This window comes from Phyllostomus hastatus, unplaced genomic scaffold (genome assembly GCF_019186645.2).
Source record: "Phyllostomus hastatus isolate PE091 unplaced genomic scaffold, TTU_PhHast_1.1 phas_scaffold_93, whole genome shotgun sequence".
NCBI classification, from domain to species: domain Eukaryota; kingdom Metazoa; phylum Chordata; class Mammalia; order Chiroptera; family Phyllostomidae; genus Phyllostomus; species Phyllostomus hastatus.
Window position 1 is genome coordinate 33,102,950 of NW_025334042.1, and position 21,870 is coordinate 33,124,819.

The 21,870-nt window shown below is 43.5% G+C and overlaps 1 protein-coding gene across 1 annotated transcript in view; it reads left to right on the top strand.

Moving 5' to 3' along the window:
* Positions 1 to 1,452: 1,452 nt before the first annotated feature.
* The window catches only part of TMTC1 (transmembrane O-mannosyltransferase targeting cadherins 1), a 241,159-nt gene continuing 220,741 nt past the window's right edge, over positions 1,453 to 21,870 (top strand). Inside the window, exons 1-2 of the mRNA XM_045829232.1 lie at positions 1,453 to 1,936; positions 19,882 to 20,059. Of these exons, the coding sequence (XP_045685188.1) occupies positions 1,629 to 1,936; positions 19,882 to 20,059 (486 nt within the window). The 5' untranslated portion in view covers positions 1,453 to 1,628. The remainder of the gene's footprint in view (positions 1,937 to 19,881; positions 20,060 to 21,870) is intronic.

The window sequence follows — 21,870 nt, forward strand, 5'->3', positions numbered from 1 at the left end:
AGATGAAAACATTTCTCAGTCACCAAAACCCAAAATGCAATGGTGAAATGCATCCTGCCTTGGAATACACTGTCTTAACTCATTGGGGTTTCAACTGTTCAGATATATCTTTAAACTAAAAATAAAACATATAAATTAGTGGAGTGAAGAAGTCAGACAAATGCTCAGTCAGTATGAGAACAATGTCTTGCTTTACTATTTTTCTTTAGATCTACAAAACTTTTAAGGATTTTGGAGGAATGGGAATAAGATGGTGAATTTTATACTCCAAGTTTTTCTGTCTGGATATGTCAAATTCCAGGTAACTTCAATAACACAGCAATGGGAATTTACAAGGGCCCTCAAAGAGTTAAAAGATTTTTCAATCCTGGTGAACTTCTAATAATCCTCACCTAATTTATTTACTTGTTACAATTAGTATTTTTTAAAAAGAAACCCTTTCAGAAACACGGGACTATTGGGAGTCATGCCAGAGGTCTTAACACAGTTGTTTTAATTAATTAATCAATTAATTAATTATTTTATTTAATCTATTGATTTAGTAGGAACAGCACAAACACTCCCAAAGCCTGGTATAACCAGATCCAAGTGGTAAGCTTAGATGGGAAGAAAAAGTAATTTGCTTGGCATCTCCTGTATTATCTCAAGAGTTTCAGTAAAAAATAAAACGAGGAGAAATGTTTCAGGAGCCAATTGAGCGTCCAGACTCAAACCAAAAATCGAACCTGGGACTTTTTCTAAGCGCGAACAGACCAAGAAGGCAAAGGGAAACAGCCAGTGGCGCCTCTGGGCCAACGGGGCGCGGCGGGCAGGAAGCCCAGGGCCGGCGAGACCCTCTCTCGCGGTTTTCGGGAAGGGGCTCGGGGAGCTCCGTCCCTATCCCCCCCTCCCCGCGGTCTCCTCCGCCCGACGGCTGAACCGCGGGACGCAGCGCCCGGTGGGGCGGGGGGGGGGCAGAAAGGCCAGGGAAGGTGACTGGCGACGGGACGCGAGCGCGGCACAGGGCGGGAAAGCGTGTCCCCTGGCGTCGCGGCTGCTGTTGTCCGGGGTGCTGAAAAGCCTGGAACTTCCCGGCAGGCGGCGGCCACTTGCACGGTTGAGGGCGGGCTGCGGGGACCGAGGTGTCTGCCAGCCCAGGTCCTCAGCCCCGTCAGGGGGTGGAAGAGAAAGGATGGGGGTAAGCCTAGGGGCAGGGCGGGCGGGAACCCGGGCAGCTCCGAGCCACGACCGCCGCTCCACCTGCGCGCGAACTCTCGGCGCCGGGGGACGCGGCGCCCGGGCACAGACCGCCGCGGCGAGCCCGGCGCGGGCGGCGGGCGCCGGGGTGTGCGCGGGGAAGCGGCCCCGGTCCCGGGATGGGGGGGTGGCGGGGGAGCCCGGAGCGAGCGGGGCATGCGCAGTGGGGCGGAGGAGGTGGCGATGGCCGGGGGAGGCGGGGGGACTGCTGTTTATTTGCAGCTGGGCCAACTCGGAGGCGCAGGCGGCGGCGCAGCGCGGGGCGCCGGCGGCAGGTTCAGTGGCAGCATCATGCCCGAGCCCACCTCCAGGCAGCCGCCGCGCGCCGCCCGGGCCCCGGCCGGGGAGGATGCCAGACGCCCGGGAGAGGCCAGGACAGCGGTGGCGGCGCGATGGTGGTGACAAGCTGTGCCCGAGGCGGCGGCGGCGGAGAGGACCGCGCGCCCTCCCGGCGGCGGGACTGCGGACTCGCGCCGGCCGGTGCCGCGGCGCTGCTGGCCGGGGCGAGCTGCCTGTGCTACGGCCGCTCCCTGCAGGGCGAGTTCGTGCACGACGACGTGTGGGCGATCGTGAACAACCCCGACTTGCGGCCCGGCACCCCGCTCCGCTGGAGCATCTTCGCCAACGACTTCTGGGGCAAGGGCATGGCCGAGAACACCAGCCACAAGTCCTACCGGCCGCTCTGCGTCCTCACCTTCAAGTGAGTCCTCGCCGCGCGCTCGCCGCCTCCGCTCGGCACTTCGCCCTGCGGGGCTCCGAGAAGTTGCGGGACGAGCTCGGGGGGCGTTTCTTCCCTTGCTGCCCCTTCCCCCTCGGCGCCTCCCTCCCGTCCGGGCTGTCCGCGCCACGCTGCTCCGTGGACCTCGGCCCCGCTTCTCTGGGCTCCCAGGCGGTCGGGGAGGCGCGGGCTCGGGAGTTGGGATCGAGTTTCTCAGGAGTCTGAGCTTCTCGCGGCGAGGGCCGGGAGGGGGGTTGGAGGCGCTGCCTCCGCATCCCCCACCGCTGCCGGAGCGTGGTCAAGTGAGACCCGCGCGGGCCCTCGGAGCCCCGAACCGCTGGCTGGGGTGGTGATGCTTCCAAGTTGGGAATTTCTCGGAGGTGTTTTGCAGCTTTGCAGTTGGGGAGTGTGTTAGTTCCTTAGGGGTCGCGTTCGGAGGAGACGAGGCGGGAGCCTTGAGCTGCCAGGGCTGAGTGAGTTTCGGGGAGAGGCAGGAGAGCGAGCAGAGGCTCTTTCTGGACCTGCAGGCTCCCAGAACCTCTCCAGTGTGCGGAAAGGGCCCCGGTCTAGACTTCGAAAGGTGCACAGGCAAGGCATGCAGATACGTGGGATCCTCTGGGGATCCTGGCGTCCCAGTCGAAATACTTTTACAACCTCGGAGTCATGATTCAGCATTTCTGGTGTGAATAAAGTGTAAAGGGACCCGAGGAACCGCCAGAGTTCCGTAGGGCGGAGAATTTTCTTGAATTTAAAAGAGGGCTAGCTTCAGGTGGAAGGGGAGAAGGGCTGGTGTGAGGGGAGTGCTGTCATACAACATGAGCCTGATTCAAACCCCTTATAATTTGGCTCAGCATTTGAACTTATAATGTCTCGTATAAAACTGTTGAAATAATGTTCAGTATCATCAGCGTTTTAAGCCTTCTTTTTTTTAATGGGTGCAATATGAACCCGTCTTTACGGTAATGATTATTTGAGACAGTTTGAAAAGCCTGCCCCTGCCTGGAGGCCAAGGTCTCCTGACAGGTGGCTCTGATGACTTAGGAAAGGAAACCATAGCAATTGGCAACAATTCACGGGCTTTTGACTTAATTCTTTCCATTGAATGTTTAATGTTTTAAGGAGGGTGAGGAAATTGCACATTTGACTCGGAAGAGAATATTTTATAAACATTTGTCCTCTTGGAAAGTGGTTCTGGTTTTCAGCTGAAAGTTAAAAGCCCTTGAATTGTTGCCAATTGCTATGGTTTCCTTTTCTAAGTCATCAGAGTCACCTGTCAAGAGACTTCGCTGGGGCCTCCAGCTACTGAGTAGCTCAGTACTTTCAGTTTTCCAAATGTTTCTTAAAAGTCTCCTTAGATGGCACAAATATAATGTTTAAGTTTAGACTCACCTGCCTTTTTCATCTAGTACAGTGAGGGCTGTTGGCTAATTTAAGGTGCTGACGCTCACAGCATGAGGTGAGCTGGACGTACAATAGCCGTGAAGGTCCCTGTTCTGATTATTTTCTGTTTAAAAAGGTCAATGTCAAATGCTTCTGCCCAGTTGGTGGAGGGTGAGGAAGGGTGTTTTCACTTCTTAACTCTCTAAAAAGTTTTGCTATGTTTTATTTATTTTTAATTAATGCAGTAAACAGCAGGGGCAGAAGAAAGGAGGGTGGGAAGGGAGTAGACAGTGAGCCAAGGCCACTGCAGAGGAAAGTTAGCAGAGATGTGGCAGAACCAGGGGCAAGGAGCAGGGGAGTGGGGAGCAGGGGCAACTCTTGTAACCACTGGTTATAAAAAGCAGCTTGGTGTCTGAGATGCATTGCTCTTAGAATTGTGTATCTTATTGGCTATGCAATATATATTTTAAAAAAATTTATTTTGAGAAGGTTGAGTTGCAAACCTAGGGTGCAACAGAGTACTAGTTGGAAAGGATGGGTGCCTCATCAGAAACAGAAAGCGAACTGGTCTTTTCTGTACACACAGGCCCGTGGATTTAAATAAGGCCTGGAAGTTTCCTTAGTACACAGTCACCTGAGGTGAAACTGTACCACTAATGCAATCGCATAAATCTGGGCATGTATAAGGGGTGACATGAACCACACTAGACCCACACAACTGTAAAGATTGTTGCAAGGAGGGACAGAAAATCATACTTACTGACTTTCCATTGTGATCCAAGCATTGGCCTGGGTGCTTTACATAGATTATGCCCTTATGATTTTTATTTTAGGTAATTGGTAAAAACACCAAGTGGCCTTTGAAATATATGCAGACTGTTTTAACTATATCTTAAGTTAGGCCTGCTTGAGCAAAAATCTTTGAGAATTTAGAACTATTTAAAAATTTTACTTTTTATTTTTACTCTGGTAAGAACACAGTGTGAGATCTACCATCTCTAAGTGCAAGCACAGCATTGTTCCATCCAGGCACCATGCCGTCCGGGCCTCTCCAGCGCACTTCTCTTGAATAATTGAAACTATATACCTGTGCAGCAGCGACTGCTCTCTCCCCCAACCCTGCTCTTGGCAACGACCATTTCCTGATCTGTTCCTACAGGTTAGACTACTTTAGATACCTCAAAAGTGGACTTCTGCCAATGGCAGACTTGACTTAGCATAATGTTCTCCGAGTTCATCTGTGTGGTCACACATGGCAACACAGGTGAACAGGGTTTCCTTCTGTTTTTTTTTTTTTTTTAAGGCTGAACAATCCATTGTATGCATATATCACTTTTCTTTATCCATTCATCTGACATTGGACACTTTAGTGGTTTCCATGTCTTGGTTATTGTGAATAATGCTGCAGTGAACATGGAGCATATGGAGCACGTGGAGGTGCATATATCTCTTCAAGATTCTGATTGCAGTTCATTTAGATATACACACAGGAGTAGGATTGCTGGATCACGGCATAATTATATTTTCACATTTTTGAGGATCTGCTAATCTGTTTTCCATAGCGATAGCACCATTTTACATACCTACCAATAGTGTACAAGGGTTCCAGATTGTTGAATTTTTCCACATTTTTGCCAAGCCAACACTTATCTTTTTTTTTTAATATAAAAGCCATCCTAACAGGTGTGTGTTAATATCCCATTGTGGTTTTGATTTGCATGATTATGTTTTATAATTAGGATATCATCATTTTTTCATATACCTGTTGGCCATTTGTATGTGTTCTTTGGAGAAATGTCTATGTCCTTCACCCATTTTCAGATCAGGTTATTTGTTTTTGTACTTTGTTTTTGCTTTGAGTTGTAAGAGTTTCTTATATATTTAGATATTAATAACCTCAGATATGTGGCTTTCACATATTTTCCTTTATTCCGCAGGTTGCCCTTTTGTGCCATTGATTGTTTCTTTTGCTATGCAGAAGCTGTTTAATTTGGTGTAGTTTCAGTTGTCTAATTTTGCTTCTATTGTTTGTGCTTTTTGATGGCATATCTGAAATCCATTGCCAGGCCTAATATGAAGTTTCTCCCTCCATGCTTTTCCTCTAGGAGTTTTACAGTGCCAGGTCTCACATTTACATTTTTAATACATTTTGAGTTGATTTTTATATACAGTATAAGATATGGGTTCAATTTCTTTCTTTTGTGTGTGGACATTTTCTCAATTCCATTTTTGTGAAAAGACTATCCTTTCCTCATTATGTGTTCTTAACGCCCTTGTTGAAGATCATTTGACCCTATGTGCATGTGTTGATTTATGGGCTCTTGGTGCTTTTCCTTTGGTTTATATGCCTGTTTCTATGCCAATACCACACTGTTTTAATTACTGTAGCTTTGGAATACATTTTGAAATGTGGAAGTGTGATGCCTCCAGCATTGTTCTTCTTTGCATATTCAGGTTTTCTTGTGGTTCAGTATGAAATTTATGATTTTTTAAAATTTCTATAAAAATGCTATGGGCATTTTTTTAGGGATTATGTTGAATCTATAGATAGCTTTGGGTAGTATAGGCATTTTAACATTATTAAATTTTCCCACCCATGAACTGTGATGTCTTTACATTTATTTATGTCTTCTTTAACTTCTTTCATCAGTGATTTATGGTATTAAGTGTACAAGCTGTTCACCTCTTTGGCTAAGTTTATTCTTTTTTTCTAATCCTCACCCAAGGATATGTTCACTGATTTAGAGAGAGAGAGAGAGAGAGAGAGAGAGAGAGAAAGAGAAACAGAAACGTAAGTGTGAGAGAGAAACACCCATGGGTTGCCTCCTGTACATGCTCCGACTGGGGATCAAACCTGCAACCTAGATATACGCTCTGACTGGGAATCAAAACTTTTGGTGTATGGGACAACAGTCCAAAAAAATGAGCCTGGTGAAAACTGGCTAAGTTTATTCTTAAGTGTATTTTACTCTTTTTGATACTATAGTGAATGGAATTATTTTCTTACTTTTGGATAGTTGTTAGTGTATTGAAATGCAGCTAAATTTTTAATGTTGAATTTGTATCTTATCACTTTATTGAATTCATGTATTATTTCTAATTGATTTTTGGTGGAGTCTTTAGGTTTTTCTACATATAAGATCATGTCATCTGTGAACAGACATAATTTATTACTTTTAGATTTGGAGGTCTTTTATTTCTCTTTCTTGTCCATTGCTCTGGTTAGGACTTCTGTACCATGGTGAACAGGAGTGACACACGCAAGTATTCCTGCCTTATCTGCGATCTTACAGGGAAAGCTTTCATTTTTCACAGTTGGGTATGATGTAAGCTGTGAACTTTTCATAAATGTCCTTTATTAAATGCAGGTAAATTCTCTCAAAGCCTAATTTTAAAGATTGTATTTGTTTACTTTTAGAGAGGAGAAAGGAGGAGATAGGGAGAGAAGCATCAGTGCATGGTTGCCTCATGAGCGCCCCCTACTGGGGACCTGGCCTGCAACCCAGGCATGTGCTCTGACTGGGAATCCAACGTGCAACACTTTGGTTCGCAGTCTGGCACTCAATCCACTGAGCCACACATGGTGTACTGCTTAATATAGTGTAGGTACACATCCCTTAGCAGATATGTGCTTGGCAGATACTTTCTCCCACTCTATAGCTTGTCTTTTCATCCTCTTCACAGGGTGTTTCCCAGTGCAAAACTCAAATCTGTTTTTTATTAAAGGTACCATGTTATCTTTGATTCAGTGAATGAATATTACACACATGGGGAGCTAAAAGTTCCCTTAAGAATAAACCATTAGTAGCCCTGGCAGGTGTGGCTCAGTGGATTGAGTGCCAGCCTGCAAATCAAAAGGTCACCAGTTCAGTTCCCAGTCAGAGCACATGCCTGTGCTGCAGGCCAGGTTCCCAGTAAGGGACACACGTGAGAGGCAAAAACCCATTGATGCTTCTTTCCCCCTCTTTTTCTCCCCCTTCCCCTCTCTCTAAAAATGAATTAATAAAATCTTTTTTTAAAAGAATAAACAGTGAATAAATAAGTACAGATGCATAATGCTTGTTATTGTAAAGGTGCTTGCTTGTATAGAAAGATACTATTCACAATTTTTCTCAAATAAGAAATTGGCTGAATTTGAAATGAGGACATGGATTATCAGGGTGTCTTCTTTTACCAGGTTTGAGGGGCAGGGCTCAATGGAAAATGAAGGCAGCTTATCAAGATGTGGTGGCTTTGTTTGAGCTAAACCGGAACTGTGTTTCCTGGAAATTCCTTTCCTGTGTTATACTGGGTTAGAGTTAGACACAAAAGAAATTTCTTAGAGATTTAGAAACTGAAAGTGAAGTGGCCATGTTCCCATTCAGAAGGTTGGTGTAGGTTTCGGTGCTATTGCAGCCTTAGACACTACGGCTGGCCTGCCTGTGGGTGTGCAGTTAAAGCCAGGCCCACAGCTCCCCCAGAGCTCTCCAGATCTCCATTAGCTACTTGGAATCATGGTGCAGGTGAATGTGCAGATCTCTGGGGAAGGGTGCCAGCCTGTTTGCAAGCCATTTACATTATTCCAGTTGGCGCCTTAGAGGTAGGTTTTAAGAAGTAGAAGTTCATCTTCATGGGTTCCAGCTGATCCTTCCTTTCCTTTACTTCAAGTGCATCTGCCCTCCCTTCCCCAGTGCCTGCTGACTTCCCACTTCTATTACAGACACAGAAGCAGCCGTCTTCCAGAGCCTATTACCCAGCTCCCACAATTAGGAAAGGTCAAATCTCTAGACTAAGTCCCTTCTGTTGTATCATTCCTAGTGGTTCCGCTTCTGTGGTCAAACCTTAACGGACACAAATGGCCATATTTTTGTGCTCCTTGAAGTGAATTTAGAATTCTAATGAATTTCTGTTTTTGGTCTAATTTTGTATTCAGCTTTTTCATGAGATTGTTTCCAAGAGCACACAGGAATATTTCTGGACCACTGTAGAGCAAAATCAAAACATCTGTGAAAAGTTAATCTGCAGCAGTAACCTTTTTTATTCTGCTTCTTTATCCTGCACTGGCCCTGACCTGTTTTTAACTCTGGGATCAGGAGAAACACACTCTAGACACTGGAGTGACACAAAACCAAACCCACGATGCCTGGAACTCCCCACCTTGATAAAAGGCCTTGACTTGCATTTGAAGGGTGCTTAGCTTTTATTTTATTCCCTCCCTAGCTCCTTCCTTTTGAGAAGTAGCTCCTGCTGGATCCTTAGCAGTGACATTACATACCAGGAAGCAATCAAAGCTTCCTTTAACAAGAAAGAACCAGTGGGTTTTCCATTTTAAAGATGAGGAAATTAAGGCAAATTAAGGGAGCTTACAGTCTATCTGTGTTTAGGCTATTTGATCATAGTATTCTACTAGTTTGCTATAAATTTTATTTTGTTGAATGCTTCTGACGGGAATATAAACCATAAGAGGGAAAGTGGGTAGTTTAAAATGTCAGAGTTAAAAATAACAGAATATCTTAATATGTGCAGTTGGAAGGATTTGCAGTACTTTAATGTTTGGATCTTCAGAGTTGTTTTTTGTTTGTTTTTTGCAGCAGTTTGCACCTTTTAGTCACACATGGTATGCCAACCATGAAAATCAGCTTTCGCCTCTATGCTCAAAACCTGAAAGAAACGGTGGCATGTTCCTTTTGGCTCTGCTTCTTTTGACTTGATCTGTGTGGGAATTCACTTTAAGAGGGGTTACTGCTACAAGATTGATAAGTTTGTTGTCTAAGTCTGTGATAGGAGACAAGGGGAGATTGTTCAGGATGTTTGACTAGATTGTCTAGGATGTTCAGTGATAGATAAAGCCAAGGAAAAATATGATTGGAGGCAAACAAGATTTTCTAGAGAACAATTTAGTAAATGGCTTCTGAAAATTTCATGCTGAACTAAGGTTACTGTTTCTATAGGAGGAGAAGGTTGATTGTTGCCTGTTAGAATGTGCTTTAGATGTGAGATATGCCGTAGACTGGAGTGTAGGAGGGATAGAATATCAGAGGAATATATTTTTGATTCATGAGGGTTTTTGTAGGGGAGTTTCTGAATGAAGGCTTGGAGAACATCTTTTGAAGCAGTCTTTTTTTTTCTTTTTCCAATCAACAGATGTCTTTTTTTATCTTCCTTTGGAGCTGTAGTCATATTTTTTCTAACTTTGAATGTGTAGTCATTCTACATAAAGAGGGAGGTGAGGAATGCTTGATCATACCAAAGTAATGGCTGTGTTCCTTTTCCTTCCAAGTGATGAGAAATAGTTTCTCTCTAAAGGCCCTGTTTGATCTGACCCCTGGCTGCCTCTCTGACCTCTGATTTATCAACGACCTTCTATGTACGTCAGCTTTCTGTGAGCGGCATTCCTGTTCCTTATACGGGCCAGACCTGCTGCTACCACGCCTTTGCACTTGTTTCTTCTTCCTGGAATGCTCTCCCCTGGATCTGTGCATTCTTGCTCTCTCTCTCGCCACCTTCAGTTTCTGCTCAAATGTCACTTCCTCATAGAGCCCTTCCCTGGCTACCCCGAGCTAAAATAGCAGGCATTCCTCCATGTTTCATCCTTACTCTCTTACCGTCTTTGTTTTAGTAGCCCTCACTGCTCCTGGCATCATACATTTGTTGTTGGATTTTATCTCCTCTCACCACCAAGTGAGCATGAGGTGCATCTTTAGCACCTAGAACAGTTTCCGGCATGAAAAGTAGGGGCTCAATAAATTACTATTATAAAAATGAGTTCATCATTTTGGTGAAGGCTTAACTTCTTCGGGCAAATATTTAGATGGGGTTACACCTTTATAACATAGAGAAAAAAGTCTGCCTAACTTATTTCTTGGCTTATTTACCTTGTTTGTCTTCCTCTGTCAAACAGAAAAGTGGAGGCTGGCAAGGAAGCGATTCCCAGGACACACACAGATGGTTCCAGTGGGTTTTGCTTACTGGGGGGTGAAGATTACTGGGCTTTGATTCCAGAAGGGGCAGGGCGGCCCTCTGCTGTAACCTGCTGGGGTTGGGGCTGTGGAGAATGAGGATCTTGAGCACTTTTGGATCAAACTCCTCTTGCTTGGCCTTCTGAAGTGTGATGGTTGTTGGCTGCTTGCTCTCAGGTTTAAGGCTGGATGCAGCAGCTGTACCTTCTGAGGCAAATGCCAGAATTACATGGGGTTCTTTCCACACCCTGCTCTGAGGGGACTGAAGAGTATCCATGCCAGTGTCCTCTTGTCTATAAGGAGGGGTCGTTTTTTCCAGTCAGTGAGGTAGACATGAATTATCATTTCTGGTTGTATCAAATGGGGTCTAAGGACCCAAAAATACTTTCTCAAGGGAACTATGATGACTGTGACTTCCTGTCCCTGAGTTTTGTTCAATACAGAATTTGTCTTTGTCCTGATCTTTGTCCCAGGTTCCTCTGAGGGAGATTCTAGACCTTGGAATTTCCGGAGTAATAGGAGTGCCTCTGTGGTTCATGTGGGCCCCGGGGGCCGCATCCCAATTCATGCTAAACAGGAGCAAACTCATGGTAGGTCTCCAGATAGTTTCAGAATGGGGGCTGGCCATGCTAGAAAGACCAATCATATGATTAGAGAGCTGAGACTTAAAGTTACATATCATCCAACCTTCTAGCCTTCTGGAAGGGAAAGGGGTGCTGGAGGCTGAGTCCACTAACATGGCCAATGATTGGCTCAATTGGCCTACGTAATACAACCTCAATGAAAAACTCAGCCCTGAAACTTTGTTGAACTTCCCTGGTTGGTAATCTTACATCAGCATTCAGAGAGGGTGATGTTTTTGAAGACACGGATGGTTTCTTTTTAGGACTCTCCCAGACCTCACTCCATGAGCCTTTTCTTTAGACTGGTTTTGATTTATATTTTTAATAATAAAACTATAAGTATAGTTTTTTCCTTAATTCTCTAAGTTGTTCTTGCAAATTATTGGATCTGAGGGAGCTGTAAGAACCCCTGAATTTGTGGCCAGTATGTCAGACATGCAGGTGGCTTCGTGGCCATTTAAGTCGCTGCTGGTGTCTGAGTGAGGGGAGTCTCATACAGGATGTCGTCCTCAGTTGTGAAATCGGCATGAAGTCTGGGCGTCAATGTCCAAACTGCATTGCATCCAGGAACTCCACCAAACGTGTACCTTTTAAAGGGAAAAAATTGCTAAAAATTGACAATTTAGAGTTATAATTAACCAACTTGGTATTGATCTGTTAATTTTCATTATTTGCTGCCTCTCTTTTTGAAGATTTTTTTCTGGGACTTGCTGTCTTCTAGATGTGGGTACTGATCTCCTGTCCTCAGTTTTCTCACTTTCTCTTTGATGTAGTTGTTAGTCCAAGTACTTACGTGATAATAGTGACCATAACTGCCCATTGCGTGGGGCGTGGTCTCCTCCTGACCAGCTGCCCTTCTTCTGTGTCCTCCCTGTAACTTGCTCGTAGCCAGGTGGAAATACGATGTCTTGAGCTCAAATGAAATCCATGAATTTTGCTTTTGCCTCAGAACAGCAATCTCTCTTCCACCCCATTGTGTGCAGTGGCGTCTGCAAGTCACATCCTTTGGTTATTGAGATACATTAAGTGGTGACAATTTTCTGATTTGTTCCTGGTACTGAAGGGAATGCACAAGAAAAGCAACCAAAATGATTAAGGTCCAAAGAGATGGTCTTAGAGGAAAAATGAGAAGAACCAGATGTTGTTATTTATTGGTTAAATGATCTAAGAGGACTATGGAAACCACTTGCAAGCATTTGAGAGAGTGATGAGAGCAAGAGATGTGAGGAAGAAAAATGAATGGTGATAGAAAAGGACAGGAAGATGTACTGTGTGTTTAGTGTTGAGCCGTGGAAACTCACCGGGGAAGTGTTGGAGAACCCGTCATGGGAGACAGCAGAGACGGATGATAAGGGCTACATTTAATTTTTCTCTTCCCTGGTTTGTAGTTCTTATTGGAAAAGAATGTATGTGTTATTACTGAGAAAACTCAATTTTTCTGGTACGTGTGGCAACCACGGGTAACCTTCCCGTAAGCTTTGAGACCTGTGTCTCGGTTATGAGCACCACCCCTCTTGAGTCAGTGGCTTGCTTGCAGGTCTCTGGGCCCCATTTTAGATCTACTGACTCAGAGTATCTTGGGATGGGATCAGGGAATCAGCAATTGTAGCTCCCATACCAGGTGATTCAGAATCCTGGGAACCACTGGGGCTCAGTGGGAACCTGTATTTAATGAAGTTGAGGTGCCATAAAGGAGAGAAAGGAATCCCAAAGCTCACTGAGATAGTAATGTTAGGATGCATCACTTTTCACATGCTGCCTACTCACACCCGCCACCCCTTTCTCTGCTTTATTCCCTGAGAGGGCCAGGTGACTTCTCCTCACGGAGACATCGAGAAACGCATTGGTGAGGGACCACCTGCAGCTTTGAGAAGCTCTGCATTAGCTCTTTTCTGAAAGCAAAATGTGATGTGGGAGGTGCTGCCAATGAGGTGGGCTTTCTGGCTTCAGTGGGAGTGACGGGGTCCCAGAGTGCCAGAGGCCAAGCTGCAGAGGGAGCTCTGCTGCCAAAGACAAGGCGGAGTGCATTGCCATGAAGGCCGTGGGGATGCAGTGGGTAGTCAGAATGTTTTGACCCATAGAGATCATTGGTTGTCCAGGAGATGAAGTAGATGGTCAGCCCTCTTAAATGTTGCTTGATCTGTATACCAGAAAAACTTCAGGTTCAGGGACCCCCTCCCCCGCACCCCGTGCAATAAAAGCCACCACAATAGAGAGTCAGGACCTTGTGTGTCTCTTCTAGACCTCTGACAGTTTCTTGAAGGCAGAGCTGTCTGACTGAGGTGGAGTGGGGGCCCCCTTGAAGAAGGGCCCTAGTGTGGTCCCTAGGAGAACTCGCTGAGATACAGCTTGGTTTTGTTTTACTGAACCAGGGCTATTTCTCAAAGAAGAAGTTTAGGAGAGAGGAATGGGCATTTTCTAGAGCTTTGGGCTAGGAGAGTGTGAGGAGACAGCGGGGCAGCCAAAGGCTCTCTCCTCTCCCCTGCCCGTCCCTCCTCCTGAGACTTCTTGGTGCCACACTGTGTGACCCTGTGGCCTTTTCTGGGGACCGGCACCTTCTGGTTTCTGTGAGCTCAGTGTGGCTCCACCTTTCTGAGAAGTTTCACGACGAGGCAGAGGAGTTCGGAAGGAGGAGGGGCTTTCTGTGTTCATATTTGCCAAAATCTGGAAGGCTTTTGACCAGCCAAATGTGATTGCTACGATTATTTTGGAAAACATATTTTGTTTCCTGTTGATTGGCTTAGCTTTAAAGGAGAAATGAAGGCTCAGTCAAATAAAAAAGACGTTGTAGCATTGGAAGGGAAAGGCAGTCTGTTCCAACTTCCAAGTTACTGTAAGTTTTATTTGTTCGCTTGGTAAACTTTCATTTAGGATCTGCTATATACTAAGTGCGATGGATATAGTGATGAAAAGAAATTAGTTTCTTACAATGCATGAAAAATGCTTACAATATTTGAAGAATGTGGTAAAAGAGTTTAAAGAAATTGAGTAAATGCTATAATGGAGGTACATTCAGGGTGATGTGGAACTTGAGAGACAGTTCTTTATTGATGGTGTTAAAGGCAGGCTGTTATCACACTTCTGCATGGACACTTATGGTTATCCAATACCATAACATCCAACTATTCTAGTTTCAAATATTCTTTCTCTGAGCTGAAGTCTGCCTCTTAGTAGTTGGCAGGCACTGTGGTAAATTGTGACTTCTTGTTCCATCTAAATGGGAATACAAATATTTTCATGCTGCTATGTAGGCCCAGAGTTGCCAGGTCTAACATTTGAAGAGAAGCTGGAATTTTTTTATGTGAAACCTCCTGTTTAAAAATGTTGGTATTTAAAAAAGAAAATACATACAGGTGAAACAAGACAATTTGCCAGCTAAGCTCTTGGACAGTGTGTTTGCAACATTGTTATTGGATCATAGTTCCCCCTCTGGGAGCTTCTTCGAATAAGTGTATTACTTCAATATTTCTTTCTTTCTTTCTTTCTTTCATTCATTCATTCATTCATTCATTCCTACTTCCATCCATTCGTTTATAATACTTCTTGTGTGACAACCATGAACCATGCATTGTGGTAGTCACTGGGGATATGACCTTAAATATGGCAAAGATCCTTTCCCCTGGAGAGCTTGGTATCATTTCTGTCATCTTTCTCTAGGCTGAGCATCCCTGATTTCCCCAAATTTATCTTCCTGTGAGACCCTCCCATCCCTCTAGTATCCTAGAGCTCTCCTGTAAAGGCACTTGTGCAGTTAAATAGCATGTGAAGGGGCTGCTGTCTCACATGGGATACCACCCACCTGCCCACTCCTGCCTGCGGGTAGAATACTTCTACCTGTCTCTGCACCTGGTAGGTTTTCCCATTGCCAGAATTTTTAAACTAACCATTAATTATGTGTGCCACTCTTTCCTTCATGATGCTGTTGACTCTTTGGTAGCAGGTGCCATGTCTCCTCTTTGTATCTCTGGGCCGCACATCATACCTGACATGTAGTAGGCACTTAGTAAATATCTGTTGGAGTGAACTGAAGTGAGGAACTGTTTGACTTATGTACTTTCCTGCCCCACTGTTGGGGGTTTGGTCTGTTTTGATATCCAAGACACAGCAAATCTGTGAATTCAGGGCAAACCAGTAGCCCTTGAACAATACCCTGTGTAGAGTTTTAATCTGATTGCAAATATTTTGTTCTTTTTTATGTCTAAATGTGGGTCTTTACTGTTACCCATATTCTGTGTTAGAATTAATTAACCATTTCAGGCACTTAAACTCCTTGTGAATGTCTATCCGTCAGCCTCCCGACACAGAATTTCTCCTTCCCAGTTACAGACCTCCTGCAAGCTTGGTTAGCATGCACTACAGACTCACTGAAGTCTTCAATAAAAATATCGGGCACACCAGAGATAATATAAGAATCCAGTGATGTGCACTGGAGGTCTCTATCCAAGAGACATTGATTAATTATTCACCGCTCTTTGTGTTAGCTGCAAATCTATCTTATTCCATCTTGTATGCGAGGAGAGTCCGAGAGATTTGGTAAATGCCTGTGTAAGACATGCTGTGTCTCTCACATCCTCTGTCCTGTTAACGTATGAGGTTGATCAGTGAAACCTCCTTTCTGTGAACTCCTATTGGCTCCCCAAGTCAGAGATTTTTTTCCAGTGCTTGCAAAAAGGATAAGTTCTGAAATTTGGTTATCATTTTGTTTCGAGCTCATCTATAGTTTGGAGAGGTCACTCTCTTTCTTGTGGGGAACTCCCCACACTCTAGGTTCTAGGTGATTCCCCACCTAGATTCACTGGGGCCAGGTTCCACGTGAAACACTTTCATACTGTCACCTTCTTACCACAGTGGTTGCCCCTTTAGCAGTTTATTTTTTTTTCTTTTGGGATCTAATTGAATTCACTAAAAATACCAGGCACTCTGTCCTAACCCATTTCCAGAAATAATAATCCATACGGATGACACCTGTGCATTTCAGATATGCTACACATGGACCCCAAGGCAACTCATGCCTACCAATTTATGTCATTTTTAGAAGGGGAAAGGAATTATTTTAAGTACCTCATAAAAGTGTGGTATTATAGTAATTATAACACTATCCTTAGTGATGCTTTTTACTTTTCAAATGGCTAAAAAATGAATACTTTTGAAAAATAACAAGTCATTTGTCCCCTTTTTAAAACCAGTGCCATTATTTGTAGTCCCATGTTATGATCTACAGTATCATACTGAGGGAATAGCCAAGTACATCAGGGAGTCAGCTTATTAGATATCTTGCTTTCTCTTTAGTGCCATTTTCATAACTGACAGAGTGAGATGCATCGTTGTACAATGAAAAGAAGACTCCTGTCTCTCCCTCTACTCATACTTACAATACTTCTGACACCAGGTGTGTGGCTTTACTCAGATAAACTGACCAAGTCTCTGATACCAGCTGGGTGTATGACATTTCAATTTAATTCTGACACTGTCAACCTGAAATTAGCATCAGATACCCCAGGTTAATGGCTCAGTTCCACAAGACTGCCTCCGCATCAAATGTCAGTCGTAAGTAGTGGGTCCTTAGGTTACCTACATTTTGTCCAACTTGACTACAAATTGGGAGTTCCCGTGACTGCTCCTCAGATTCAATAAATAATTCACTATCCTGGCTCCCAGAACTCAGGGAGACACCTACGTGTACTGTACGTTATATAATACGGGGTGTGGTAAAGGGTGAACAGCCAGATGAAAGGGGACATTGGGCAAGGTCTGGAGAGTCCGAGGCACAAGAGCTTCTGTCTCCTTCAGGTTGGGGTGCTGGGCCGTCTTGTCATTTGGATGTGTTCACCAGCCTGGGAGCTCTCTGCACCCTGTGGTTCAGGGATTTTTATGGAAGCTTCATCATGTAGGCGTAATCAATTATTAGCTTGATCTCCAAACCCTCTTCCTATTCTGGAGGTTGCGAGGTGGGGCTGAAATTTCCAATCTTCTAATCATGGCTTGGTTTTTCTAGTGGCCAGCCCCCATCTTGAAGCTGTCCAGGAGTCCACCAAGAGTCACCTTATTAGAACAAAAGACACATCTATCACCCAGGGAATTTCAAGGGATTTAGGAGCTCTGTGCCAGGACCCAGGGACAGAGACCAAATGTCAGAACAAAAGCTGCTCCTAGCACCTTCATTGCTTAGGAAACTATAAAGGTTTTCATATCTCTGACCAGGAGTCAAGATGAAGAACAAAGTATGCATTTCTTACTATGTCACTATTTCCTACTATGTCAATATTACATGTATGCATGTATATATTTATTGAAATACTTTTCTGGTTATTTCCTAATGGAAATTTCCTCGAAGTGGACTTTTTGGTCAAAGGGTACCTATTTTTTAAAGCCTTTGATACATAGTGACAACCAGGGGTGTCCAACCTGTGGCCGGTGGGCCACATGCGGCCCAGGAGGACTATGAATGCAGACCAACACAAAATCGTAAATTTACTTAAAACCATTTTTTTTTTGCTCATCAGTTTTCCTTAGTGTTTGTGTACTTAATGTGTTGCCCCAGACAACTCTTCTTCCAGTGTGGCCCAGAGACATCCACTAACTTGATGTGAAATTGTCTTATTCTTCTCAAAGTCACAGGTCTCAGTGTTAAATTGATGGCTTAGTTGGCCTGGAAATCTCAGCCTGATGACGTGGAAAACAGTGTATAATCAACCTCAGGGGAATGGGCTCTTAGGGAACTGCACCCAACTTGTCTGAGGATGGGGACTTGGTTTTACCCTTCTCACAGCTCCTCTGTCCCTGGTTTTCTGATTTCCAGCACTCTCTCACTGTGTGTGGGTTCTCTTATATTGTCACGGGGCACTGCTCTCTCATTTTCAGTTGCACCCGCCAGTTCCCTAGTTCACTGCTGGTTCCTCTTTCCCTTCGGGTGAGTTATTTCACACCAGTCTCCTTCCTGTCTTAAGGATTCTGAGTCATGCGCAGACTCACAGGCCCACCAACACAGCTGGCGTCAGAGCCCCGTAGCTGGACCCCACACGGCAATTCATTTTTCTAAGCTTAGTTCAGTGGAGATGAAAATGGAGTCACTTAGTAACTATGATATTTAGATACATGTGTCCAAATAAAGCTTGAGTTGTTTAAAAATCTGTAGGTTAAAGCTGCACATGAATCAAGTTCAATATTTAGAATATGCCTATGTCATTGCTAGTGTTGACTTTTACATTCATGATTGTTTCGGCAAAGAGGAAGTATTTCTATAAGAAGCGGATCAAGGGTGGGAAAATAAAGATATGGGATTGCTGTTCTGGAGAAATTGACTGGAGTATGGATAGCTATAGGCAATACCACTTAGGGTGTGTCTGCGCCCTGTCCCCCACAAAGGAATCATGCCCTGTGTGACTGCACCTTTTCTCTAACCCACAGACTCAACTGTGGACATTATGCCCTGTTATTAAATTTGAGGCAATCTTTAAAAATCTCTCTGTTCTGCATTTCTATCTCAGGAAAGTATTTTTTAAGATGTTGAACAATAAATTTCCCTTCTCTTTGTGGTTCTCTCTCTTTTTTTTGTCTTAATCTTGAAATTCAGATTCTGAGATCTGTGGGAATTTGTGTTGGGAAATATTTAATACAAATTCTCAAATGCTATGCTTCCCTCCTTTATTTTATTTTTATTTTTTCATTTTATTTTTTAATGTACTTTTTCCATTACCATTTATCTTCCTTAGACCCCCCACCCCACAGTCACCACACTGTGGTCCATGTCCATGAGTCCTTTTTTCTTTTTGCTCCATCCCTCCACCCCCTAATCTCTCAGAGCTGTTATCCTGCTCTTTATCTATGAGTCTGTCTCAGTTTTCCTTGTTAGTTCAGTTTGTTCATTAGATTCCATACATGAGTGAAATCATATGGTATTTGTCTTTTCTCTGACTGGCTTATTTCACTTAGCATAATGTTCTCCAATTGTGCAAATTAAAACCATAGTGAGATATCACATCTCACACCTGTCAGAATGGCTATGTCATCAGTAAGTCAACAAACAACAAGTGCTGGTGAGGATGTGGAGAAAGGGGAACACTTTTGCACTGTTGGCGGGAATGCAGATTGGTGCAGCTACTGTGGGAAGCAGTATGGAGATACCTCAAAAAATTAAAACTGAATCTGCCTTTTAACCCAGCAATCCCACCACTGGGAATATGTTTGAAGAAACCCAAAACACTAATTTGAAAGACCATAAGCATCCCTATGTTCATTGCAGCATTATTTACAATGGCCAAGATGTGGAAGCACCCCAAGTACCAATCAGTAGATGAGTGGATAAAATAACTATAGCACAATTACACAGTATAATTCTACTTGACTGTAAAAAAAGAAGAAAATTTTACCCTTTGCAACAGTATGAAATGCTATGCTTTTGCTCATCTTTTTACATTTGGCTGTGGCTGGTAATAGGATGCTTGCCTGTGAAGTGGAAATTAATGATAATTTCCGGTGCATAATCTGGAAATTTGGTTCCTGTGGCACCATGGGTAAGAGAACACCTTTATGTCTGGTTTGTCCCAACTGTGACCATAGTCACAGTCCTGTGATTTCTTTCTCATGTCCACTGGCTGTGGTTCTGACTCTCGGCCCTGTGGACTTGCCTTTGAACACTCAGCTGCTTAGAAGAACCAGCAGGGAAGCTAGAGTGTTGTCGAGGTGCTTGCACTGGCCACAAAGAGAGGAAAATAGGGTCAGCGCTTATCTGCCTGCCTTCTTGTGAGACCACAAAGTCTTCTGAAAAAATTTGTGTTCTGTTCGCAGTGATTGCTGTGGACAGGAAAATTCCGAGATAGGAAAAATTGATACTCCAAGTATATAGAGTAGCCTGAGGTTGGGAGTCATTTAAAAATAATTATTTGAATACCTTACTTTTTAAAATGATAAATTCCCTCTGATTTCCTTGTGCTTATGTGGGTTTTTTTGTAGCTAATTGTTTTTGTTTTTTGTCTTTTTGTTACAGGCTAAACATACTTTTGACTGGCATGAACCCGTTTTACTTTCATGCGGTAAATGTAATTCTGCACTGCCTCGTGACCCTTGTGCTGATGTACACGTGTGACAAAACTGTCTTCAAGAATCGTGGACTTGCTTTTGTTACGGCGTTGCTGTTTGCTGTGCATCCGATTCATACTGAGGCGGTAAGTGTCACTGGAACTCCATGAAATAACAAAAAAAAAGCTAAACTGATCACTTTTTTCCTTTCAAAACCATGTTAATTTAAAGCTCTATTAAAATGTTTATCTTTATAAATATATATCATTCTGCTTGACAACTTTTCATTTTGAACGTTCAAATGGTCTTTATTGTATCTCCAGGAATTAATTGCTTTTTGAAATAACCACTGTCATTACTACAGGTAGTAATGCATGACCACCATTCTTTATTTGTAGGAAATTTAAGCCATAATGCATTTAAACAACAAGGAGAATTTTGAGATACTTATGCTGGGTCATTGTTCCTGCTCTATCTTTTCTCACTTTGCTTTGTACTTGTGATATTTATGATGCATAATTGTAAGTACTGGGAGGAGGGTTATAAAAAGTTAGACTGATGTTCAAGTTAGAAAGATGGACTTAGGAGACTAACGCATAGTTTTTTCAAATTATCTAATATGAAGTGTAGTTATTTTGTGGAAGATGAGAAATGTATTTATAAAGTTAGATAGTTTAGATCTCTGGTCCTCTTTAAATATTGATTTAATCATGCCCCAACATGGCATTATCAAAGTCACTTTGTTTTACATTTTAGTAACTAGAGTCGATTTATTTTATGTTTATTGCTAGGGGTAGATGAAGACTTTCCAAGGAAGACATGGGCACCACAATTTTAAAACAATTGTTTCTAGAGCCTCAGCTTGCATCTGGACACTTTCCCTAAAGTTGATCTGCCTGAGAACACACCTGGGGTAAAGGTGTTAAGCTGGTTCTCCTCTCCCTCTTCCCCTTTCAATTGCTCTTCTGTAATTTAAAGAAGAAGGAAGAAGGAAGAAGGAGAAGAGGGAGAAGAGGGAGGAGAAGGAGAAGGAGAAGGAGAAGGAGAAGAAGAAGAAGAAGAAGAAGAAGAAGAAGAAGGAGGAGGAGGAGAAGGTCATCTCCCATGCATCAGAAATTTACTATGCACCAGGTGCACAAACTTTGAAGGCACTTACAAAGAAACAATTTCAACCCTGGCCAGGTAGCTCAGTTGGTTAGAATAGCTCCTCCTGATACATCAAGGTTTTGGGTTTGGTCTGTGGTCAGGATACATACAAGAGTCAACCACTAAATGCATAAATAATTGAAACAACACATTGATATTTCTCTTTTTCTCTCAAAGCAACCAACAATTTGATATATTGTTGCCAGCAAGGTCTCCTTCAGTTGAGGCATCATAAACCCCAAGGAGGGCTTCCTATCTGTCTGTCTTATATAACACAAATCCTGTGAAGATTAGAGCATGCCACTGGGAATAGCGCGTGGGGTCCTGTGTTGACATTCTGAATTCAGAAGTGAGATGGCTGTCATGGCGATGCATAATAATATGTTCATTTGGACTGATACAGGAAGTTTGATTTGGCCATTGGTTTGATAATGAGGACTGGTTTTAGACTGTAAGATGGACATTTCCCACAAACAGAATTCTAAATCTATAAGCCCAAGGTTTTAACAAAAATGTATTTAGAGTAATTAAGAAAAATGTCACTTTATTAAAATATTACATTATTAAAGGTAACTACATTATTTTTCCAGCCTTTTCTGAATGTCTAGACTGGACAAGGTGCCCCTAAGTGGAAGACTATGAGGCATAAGTAACAGTCCTTTGGAAAGTCTTGGCAAAGCCTTTTTGCCATGCTCCTGAGAAAAATGACGAGAGTGAGGAGTGAGTGACTAACGACAGGAGCCTGCAGTGATGGGCGTGCTTAAATCACTTGCTTTCAGCCGAATTACGGAGGGCCTGATTGAGTTGTCAT